This window comes from Branchiostoma lanceolatum, chromosome 6 (assembly GCF_035083965.1).
Source record: "Branchiostoma lanceolatum isolate klBraLanc5 chromosome 6, klBraLanc5.hap2, whole genome shotgun sequence".
Taxonomy (NCBI): Eukaryota; Metazoa; Chordata; class Leptocardii; order Amphioxiformes; family Branchiostomatidae; genus Branchiostoma; species Branchiostoma lanceolatum.
The window spans coordinates 11,502,171-11,512,592 of NC_089727.1; the positions used below are offsets into that span (position 1 = coordinate 11,502,171).

Consider the following 10,422-nt stretch of genomic DNA (forward strand, 5'->3'; position numbering starts at 1 on the left):
GACTCATAACTCGTTAAGAAAGCACGATATTTGAAATCTGTTTTCAGTTTCAAACTCCTGGCCAAAAGACCTTTCGAATGAGCCCAAGCATGGCTCATTTGAGGACTTTTTCAACAAAGCTACCCGGGCTTAGCCCTGACGCGTAACTCGGAAACAAGGCACGATATTTGAAATCTGTTTTCAGTTTCAAACCCCTGGCTGAAAGACCTTTCGAATGGGCCCAAGCATGGCTCATTTGAAGAAACTTGTGCCCTAACCCTAACCCTAACCCCTAGGGCGTAACCCTAGCTTTTTTTTTAAAGTGTGTGGTCGATCAAATCTTCAATAAAATGTTTTATTTCTACCTTGAATTCAAGATGTGTCTAAGATTTATTGTATATCATTTGTCTCATATCGTTTGATAATGGCATTAACTGATAGCAAAATAGGTCAGCGCCCAAAAACGCTCGTCGGGGTAATCTCAGTGAGGTAATCTGAGGAGGAGACGCACCTCATTAACTGAGTCAGTGATAGTGACTGATCATGAGTTAATGAGTCACTATCGCGGACCGTTAAACCTTGATCTGATACAGATGCTTATCGTACGCAATGTCGAATCGTCCGTCAAGAAGGTACATGTTTTATGTTTATTATCTTCGCCGAGTACTTGTACTCGGAGAAGATTATGTTTTCGGTTGAAAAATTTGTTGGGTGGGTCCGTATGTATGTCAGGGGCATAACTCAAGAAAGCTTCAATGAATCTTTATGATTTTTGGTAGGTGTGTAGTGGTTGTGCAAAGGAAGGTCAAGTTCGAAAATGGTTCACCTTGCGTTTTTCAACGGTACTGCAGCGGACTTTGCACTTTTTTGTGTTTGTATATAGGCAAAAAAGTGACGGAAACGTTCATGAATCTTCATGATTTTTTGCAGGAGTGTAAATGTTGTGAATACAAAGGTCAAGTTTAAAAATGGTTTCCCTGACATTTTCCGTCGGTACTGCAGCGGGCTTTGTGTGGATGTGTATTTGTATGTCGCCAGCATAACTCGAGAAGCTGTTGATGGATCTGTATAATATTCAGTGGATGCGTAGGGTTTACAGAAAGGAAGGTCAAGTTTCATAATGGGCCTTCTAGCGGGTACCTAAGGTACTGCAGCGGAGCATAAACATTTTGGGGCATATTTTCTGAAAGTGCTGTGGTCATGATTTTTTTATGGTAGATAGTTCATGCCACAGAAAGTAAGTTATGTAAATTTGGGCCCCCTAGCGGCTTGTTTAGAACTGCAGTGGGTGTTTTTGTTTTGACATTCGGACATGAATAACTTGAGAATGGGTCGACAGATCGTCGTTATGTTTGGTATGTAGAGTGCTTAGATGGTACTTCACATAATCAATGACTAATTATGCAAATAAGGAGCTTATTTGCATAATTAGAAATGAAAGTTTGTTAACCCACTACATTTCATTATGGGGAATGGGACAGTGTCAGGTCATGTAAACAGATGGCCTTGCATGAACGTACATGTAGGTCAAATAAATAAACAGATGAGCCACCCACTTTTCTCCAAGCAGAGGTGTGGGTCCAGCTGGTTTTTAACGTGTTCAGTTCAGGCATTTTTGTTCAACACGGTTGGCGACATAACTAAAAGAGGACAAAATAGAAAGCCTGACAAAAACACCTAAAAACACGTCAAAAACCAGCCAGACCCACTCCTCTGCTTGGAGAGTACACTGCACCAAAACTGCACCACTGCTAGGTGCGGAAAAGTCACATGTACTATGTCTTTCAAGATGTGTATGATATGGAATAAAGATTTAATCTATTCAAATATATTGACTGTGCCATTTCATCATCACTTTCAGCTTACAACACTGCAATATCGAACCTTTGTGGCCCATATAATATCAACATACTCATATTTTTCATGACCAGTTATAACGTATATCAGCACACTAGACACATATACTAGTCCTGTACCACCAAATGATTTTCAACCCTTTCTAGACTGGACTCATTCGCCCCATCATAACTTCCAAATGGTATGGTGCATGATCAAATTTGCAGGGGGTGATAAGCATGTAAATATCAGTCACTCTCCATAATAAGCCTTGATTATTTGGCGAAGATAATGTGTTCGTGGAACTCTAGTTCTATATAAAAAGGGTAAAATTCCATAAGTTGACAGACAGAGGATGACAAAATCATCATTGGCATGGAAAATCTATAAGGGAAATATAACATAGCAAACCTGATGTATATGCAACTGCACATACTTATCTCTAGTTGAAAAATGCTTTCACGGCAACGTTTCATGAACGTATTCAAGATGTATTGCAGTTGGCCGCGTCTGTGGGTTACAATAGCTCTTGTCCATTGAAATCAGAAAAAAATACAAAGGTTGAACCAGTATCTGCATTATAACATTTACATCTGCATAATAGATAATATTACATTCCCACGATTCCATACGAGTTTCTGAAGGCACATAATGAAAACTGCCGTGGATAAAAATGCCGACAAAATATCCTTTACTTGAACGTCGGCTGAAAGGGAATCTTACTACATTAGATTATAGCTTCAATACACCAACTTATATCGACCAATAAGACCTAGACATCATCAAAGTGACATTTATGACATTATATTATATCATAATAAAATGATGTTTAACGGTCTGATGAAAACATTACATTACAGCATAGTATGATATCATATCATATCATAGTATATCATAGTATATCATAGAATTCATAACATTATAGAATGGTTACATTGATAGATTACAGATTATACAACGCCGTAACACTACGTTTCATAAAAGTTATCAGTACCCTGTACTTGCAATGTACAGAAGTGTGTGCTTCTCTCTGCACACCGTGATCTCTGACGACTAAGATATTACATGTACTATTTCGTGTTTATTCAAAATGTCTTGTATTTTTATATCTTCATAATCATCATCGTCTGTCCCCCAAGGGTTCGGGTCAGATTCTGCTCTGTATTATCTGTATCGTGCCAGACATCATTAAAGTTTATGCACAGCCCAACACTGCGTGTTGTCTATGCAAGCTAGATATTCCTTATTATCTCCATGAAAAATGGAGATATTGTTTTTGGCGTGTCTGTCTGTCTGTCTGTCTGTGTTTCAGGACTATTGTAGTCAGCATAACTCAAGAACCTCTGGATGGATTACGATGATATTTGGTATGTGGGCGGGTGTTGTGGAGCCGAAATTCATGGTCAATTTTGGGCCCCCAGGTATGTGACCTTGGTACTGCAGCAGAACTTCATATTTTTGTATATTTTGAACTGGACGTGCTATGGTCTTGATTTTTGGGTGGCAGATAGCCTGTGATGTAATAAAGACGTGGTGTAGGTTTAGGCCCCCTAGCAGCTTGCTCTAGAGCTGTAGGGGGGTTATTGTGAAAATCTTCTAAGGAGAATTACTGAACAAAGGAACAACGGATTTCCATGATATTTAGTATGCAGGTAGCTTAGACAGAGATATACACAATGAAGTGCAAATTATGCATGAATAGAATTGTTCATGGAGATATGAGGTCGCGGAACTCTTGTTGATACATGCATCTAGATACATATGTATATTACTAGTAGGTCACGTGTCACGGTCATTGGGGCTAGCCAAAACTATCACGCAAGGAACCGTCCAGGGAGGACTGAGAAAGAGGGGTAGGCAACGGGAAAGACGGGAGAATGATATCAGCAGCGAATGGACAGCCATTACACTAATATAGTGCAACATTAACAAAAAAACAGATCTTCCGTGGTGCCCCAACGGTCAAATCTTTAGAAAAATGGATATAGCTGAGATGAGGTCTGATAATAGCACAAGCAACCAGCCCACATTTCGTACTGTACATTCAAAATTAGTAGTCAGAAATGTCGATACCGCTCAACAACATACATGATCGCCAGTAACTTATCAGACTTAAACCGCGGTTTCCTCCTCAACTGTTTCTTTCTCATTGTTACTTGTAGGCGAGGCTGAGATCTCCTCGTATTTGCAAAGACCCCTATCATTCAAGATAAAAACCACTGTCAGCAGAAACCCATGGGACGCGTTCAGAATAACGAAGACATACTCAAGAGCTGGACTGTGAACAAAAGGGACAATGAAGCCCAGCATCCAGGGGAGCCCCATCACGACGGTCATGCGCACACAGAACCACGCTTTGGCGGCGATGCCCTTCAACCCGTCGTTGTTGGCACCGACACATCCACACATACTACAGAGGATGCGGGCTGCGAAACAGGCATTTGTAAACAGAACAAGGGCGACGGGAACGCCGAAGGCGACAACACTTGCCATCGGGTCCCCAATCCAGCAATGTGCTCCGCCGTACCCAACTTCAACAGAGCTACCAGGAGAGAAGTCCATGAAGGCTGTGATACCAACAATCACAGCCGGCGCTCCCCAGCTGTAGAGGAAGAAGCACCAGGGCTTTTTGTTTGCCGCTAAGGGGCTGTCAGAGAAGTGCAGGTACAGATCAAACGCCAGGGCGCTCATGGTGCAGAAAGAGACCAATAGGAGAAGGTGTATGGCGATTGCAAAGGCGATGCAAACTGGTCCTGGTAAGATTATAACTCTAACGACGAACAGAACTGCAGCCGACACAAGAGACAGGACTACCTGAAGTTTGAGTTTCCCATCCAAAGGACGGAGGCGTTTTTTACCCATAGAGTAAATGGTAAAGATGACAGCTGAAATGGCTGAAAGGCAAATGAGTGCCAGCGTCAAATATTCCTGCACGTTGTCACCGCTAGATTCAGTTGTCTCCGTGGGCTCGCGGTACTTGTACCATGGGTCGTTGTCTGGAAAGCAATCCACACAGACGTACATGGTAACTCCGGCGGGGACGACATAGTATGAAGGACAGGACATGTTGGCCACCTTGACGAAAACCCTCCCGTTAGGGTGCTTGGTGTACTCAGAGGGCGCAAATGCAATGCTACCTACTTGGCACTTGGGCGGCTTGGTTGAAGCGACATCTGTGGTTTTGATCGCTGCCAAAGTTTGGGGCGCAGTAGTGGATACAGCATCAGGTAACGCTGTGCAGATACCCGTCATAGGGTTGTAAAGGCTATTCGGAGGGCACAGGGCAGTTTCATTGTCCATCCCAGGGACCGACTGGTTGGTGCTCAAGGCTATCAACTTGGTAAGAGGGAGGCAAAAAGGAGAACACACTTCGAACCATTTCCTCCCGGGCCCACCCAACCCACAAGAAAGGTTTCTCGCAGCAAATGCTGGAGGAATCCCTCCACAAACCGCACAGTCAACGTTCCGGTAAGTGTTGTGCTTGTCGTGAACAAACGCTGCTTTTGAAGGGCATGTATCGTTTGAACAAGAACCATTTGCGCGCGACTTCTCTGATTGAGGAAAACACATCCTTGGCGAATATTTCACATCATCACCTGGTGTATAAAATACCTCGACAGCTGGACAGTCAGACCTAGCTTCACTAATGTCGTTTACAGTACGAGCGCTACCGTTAGCAGATCTACAGTACAGACCAGAGTCCCAGAAGACAACCTGGCCTAGTGGGACATTGTTACAGATGGCACAGAAGACGTTTCTGTAAGTCGCCACGCCAGACATGCTATCTCTAACGGGCACTAAGGACAGTACAGTGTCCAGGTTTCCATGGTCTGGTGGTGCTTCCACGCATGCGCTCCTGATGACGCTGTCGGCCCATGAGTCGGGGCAGGTGGCCACCATCCAGTAGGACGAGCCGAAAAACTCGTTCCCAGTGACGCATTCGAAGGACAAGGGAGCAGGCAGCTGTCCCTCGGTCAGGTCTCCACACGTTTCTCTGTGGAAAAAAAGAAGACGAAATAATGTAGTGCTAGCAAAATACAACGTTTACCTACATACCTAAATAAGGTGCAACGGTACATCCAAATAGAAACTCCTTGTCCCCCTTTCTTACTTCAGACACAAAACTTTTCTTATCTCAAGCTCCAATTAAAGAAAAATCGATGGGCGTTTTTATGAAATCAAACTGTGGCAGGTGTAAAACGACTTCAGTCTTTCGTACAGCAGAGACACAAATATATCATTACTGTGATTTTTCACATTCCCTTCCCGGATCCCCTCCCAAGTCTCTTTCTTTAATTTAGTTAATTTGGTTGCGTGTTCCAGGAGTCAGCTTTCATTTGAGCTCTGTCAACGCCCGCGCGCATGGAACGGACTACTTTCTCTCGCGGAAGGAAAAGAAAACTGCATAGAACTCTCGGCATGGCGTGCCGGCTGAGTAAGTTGAAGAATAATAGTATGGACGAGGAAAGTTACCCATCGTCCACTTTTGAAATGGAACATTCTTTCAGAAATTTGCTTACGTGAAATCCGGACAGCAGTCGTTGAAGAGTGCACAATGGGAGTCACAGTGGCACGTCTGTGTGTCCTCCTCGGCGCGCTGAAGGCACCGTCCCGCACAGGTCTCCTCCGGGCACTTCTCCCGCACAGCCTCTCCGGGCTCTGGTGAGAGAGGACAACGGGTGGTTAGGTGGCACCGCAGGCTCGTAAAGACAGCGTTCGAACGTACACTGACACATGCATGTGCTAGCTTCAAGTGTACAACAAAGAAGTACCTACTCATGTGGGACGGACAGAGCTGATACGTATGGAGAAATATGTCTACTTGTTGATAGAGTAGATTAGACATTCATTTCTGGAAGGTGTACCTGTACAAGTAGGAACGGCGCACTCAGCTGTGCGGGCTGGAGCAGCGCTGGTGTAGCACCAAGGACGGGCCCTGCCGTCGGGGTTGCGGCAGTAGTTGTCGTGCCCCCACCGCATGTCACCAGGGATCGGGTACACCGCGTTGATGTTGCCGGAATCAGGCACGGAATGCCACGATAGGCAGGGGACGTTGTTGTGAGCGACGTTCACTGTCCCAACGTAGCTCACACCCTTGTCGGCTTCGTACGCACAGGTTGCCAATCCCTTGAAAGCTAAACATATCACGTGAATAGATACATTACACACCTCATATTGGTATAGCTACCGTTCAGTGGAGTATTAAATATTCTTTACAAATGTTTTCTGTATATTGGCACAGGGCAAAACGTAGAAAATCAAGAAAACAAGCCCAAATAGTCCAGAAGTTCAAAAGAGTATATGAAAAGCATTTGTATTGATTTTGGCTGAAAATACAGAGTTGAAAATGTGGATCTTTTAAAGTTGGAACAGCTAATTTTGTTTGCCCTGCCTTCGTGAAGGGATCCATTAAAAAGTTATCCGGAAGAGGGTTCAGGTACATTTTCATTTCTGTTAAATATATCATCTTCCACCCTTTTATTTGTAGACGTCCGGTTTGTCGGACCAAACTCTAATAAATAACCCCCACAGCCGCTCGTGACTACTGAAAAGGGTCGGCCAGTAGACAATACTAACCTGGATCCAGTTCGCAGATGAAAGAATGAGAAGAAGCACACGGTGTGCCAATCCATTCTTTACTCGGAAGAAGAACCGCGCAGCTGAAGTTCCCAGGATGTCCCGGGGCCCACTGCGGACCCCCGAAGACGTGCCAGACCGCCTCCCTCTCCTCCGCGTCCTGCCACACACCCCGCTCGTTCCGCCGGAGTCCCATCCAGACCGGGCCGTCACTGTGGAATAAGTATAGATTCATATTGATAATGTGATGAATTGGTAAGGTGCGAGCTTGAGGGAATCAAAGTCATACTATATCAATCAATGAATGGATGGTTTATTAACATTTCAAATCTCAAATTTCAACTGACAATGAATGATAATCAGTGTTGGGAGCTATATTTATCAGTGGAGGTTGTATTGTGAGCTACTGCAGAGCCGGCGAGAAATCTAAAATACAAGCCAAATCATGCAGTTTCTGTACATTTTCTAAACCATGGCCACTATCCGTCTTTAGCCACCTTATCCGGTACGGAATTAATCGCAAAATAGTGGCACAACGTAATTAAGTCTTCGAGCTTACCACTGAAGTTATGGCTATGTCAACACGGTCATACTACGGTTTCCAAGCAGAGGTTGTATGCCCCGTTCAGTTTTGCCCGTACTAGCCTATGATAAGAAGGTCACAAAAAACAGTCCCCCCAACAACCTCTGCTTGGCGTGTCACACGAGTGCACTACGAGAAAAATGTGTGTCATGAATATCTTTTTGGTCTGTTTTTGGCTAAAAACGGTGTTCAATAATCTACTAATATTTCTGCGTGACGTAAACAGTTGTGATCAGGTGGAAATAACCTTACCTGTTGAGGCAGCCGCTTAACTGTTGAAGCGTTTCATACTCGTAGAAGTCTCTGGGCCAGGCAACAGCGGCGCCATGTCGTGCACATGTGGCCTGCGCCTTGTGGTACACCGCGCGCTCCTCCACTAACAGGTAAACTTTGCTCATTGCCTGTGTCCAGCGTCCTGGGCCGCGGCATTGTACCAAAGTTACCCTAGCATCAACTGAAACAAGTGTAGTACGTGATTCAAGTAGTAGCTGCTCGGTAATATCGACAAAGCAAATCCGACGCACGTGATAGATCATTGAGTGCGACACATTGTAGCGGTTCATAAGACAACAAAAACAAATAAATTCAACAATAAAGTATCGCGCTAGCTCAGGAGTATATATACACAAACAAAAGTACATATAGACATATGCAACGTTTAACTAACCTAGTATATTTGTTCCACTGAGGAACAAACCCAGCAGACAGAATACCGTCGTCATTTCGGCCGACCGCGTCCAAAATATTTCCCGTACAGCCTGCTCGGTCTCTGAACAGAAAACTGTCTAGAACACTGAGAGCAGTCGCTAGTCCTTTTCATCGACTGGTTCGTGAGAAGCATCGAAAACAACACGTCACCATCGTTGCCGGTCACGAGCCAGGTATTTAATTGTTAATTTTCAATTTGGGAAATACCAATAGTCTGCTTTACGACTAACAGAAGTCTTTCAGCAACACAATAATTTGACAAAGTACACCGTAGAGTTGAATACCTGACGGTCGATCTGGTCTTATTTTTAGCCTAAGCTCGAGATTTAAACCTCAGTTTTCGTCAAATGATGTCGTTCTCTTATCAACAACATCTATCTGGTATTTTATTACTAGCAACGTGCACAGAAGAATGCTGATTAATTCCGTGGCTCTCGCGGAACCCCTTCGTTAATTCTTTACAGCATATCTTCCGAGATATCTTCATGAGGATGAAACGAAGATTAAACTATAAGGTTGCATTTCTCCAATGTGTCGTCTGCCGTCTTACAAAGTATACTGAAACTAAAACTAAAAACAAACTCAAGTCACATTGTCGTGAGGAAATGCAGAGAGTAAGAAAGTCACTTCAGCAAAGAAAGGTCCCCGTTTCTAAAAGCAATTAGTTTAGTCGTAAAAATTGTCACTGGCACTCAATAACTCCAACTATGAGAAAAACAATGTTTATCTATTCTGCATCTACTGAGAAGCACTTCTCTTCGAAAGATCAATGACATATTAAGAACGTTTGAAATACGGATGTTGTCTTAGAATCAGAATAGGTCTTAGACTTGAACAGTGTTTGTTGAATGCATGCTAAATACCAACTTCGAAGCCATACCCGTGCAATCGTTAATTTTAGTTATTAACAAGACAATGAAAACAACAACAAGTACATTGGCCAGCTGCTGAGCATGGTTGGTAATGTCAATGCGGAACGCAGCATCCAAATAGAATATACTATGACAGTAGGAAAATAGGTCGACGTTTCACGCGACCGTCGACATGCAACTAGTCTCTACCAGACTAACTACGCTGGATATATGAAAATTTGCCGGCCAGGGCCGAGTTTTACCCGATGATAGGGTTTCATAGGAAATGTTAACCGTTTACGTCGGACTGACTCTCCTGGCCAATTATTTTAAGTTGAGTAGAGTAGATCCTTTGACCCAGCAGGTAGGAAGTTGCTGAATTCGCTACGATTCATATTACGTAGGAAGGCCTGGTGGAGGCTACAGTGCAACCAAGGAGGTTTAAAAAATATCTTAAACTTCCTTGGTGCAACTTACTAATGCAAGGCGTGTCATTTTCTTTAATACTGTAATCTAGCGAAATATTGTCTTGAGCCGGGGTTGTGAAATGGCACTGGGCCTACAATCCGCGCATTTCACAAGGTCGCAAACTGTAACTTCTTTAGCGGACCAACTCCTCTGGCATGTTATCCGTCTTTTTGGCCAATTTCCACTATTTTTCCAGCGCCCTGTGGAGCCTGGCAGAGGCTACATTTCCCCCACAAAATATCATTATTTAACCGTTATCTTCCATGGATCCAATTTTGTCATGCAGTTTGGTACAGTGTCAAAGTTCTCATTTCATTCTAATGCATCCCACTCCCAGTTCGTCCTGCGTTCCGTCTTTTTCAAGATGACGAGGCAATATTTTGTCGTGATGTGATGTCACGAGATGTATGACGTCACCGA

The 10,422-nt window shown here is 43.8% G+C and overlaps 1 protein-coding gene across 1 annotated transcript; it reads right to left on the minus strand.

Annotated features, from left to right (window-relative positions):
* Positions 1–2,285: 2,285 nt before the first annotated feature.
* Positions 2,286–7,605, minus strand: LOC136436594 (uncharacterized). Its single transcript, XM_066430682.1, has 4 exons — positions 7,393–7,605; positions 6,681–6,950; positions 6,336–6,474; positions 2,286–5,809 (listed from the first exon to the last, which is right to left on the minus strand). Exons 1-4 carry the CDS (start codon positions 7,586–7,588, stop codon positions 3,928–3,930), a joined length of 2,487 nt encoding a protein of 828 aa, XP_066286779.1. The 5' UTR covers positions 7,589–7,605; the 3' UTR covers positions 2,286–3,927.
* Between the last annotated feature and the right edge of the window lie 2,817 nt (positions 7,606–10,422).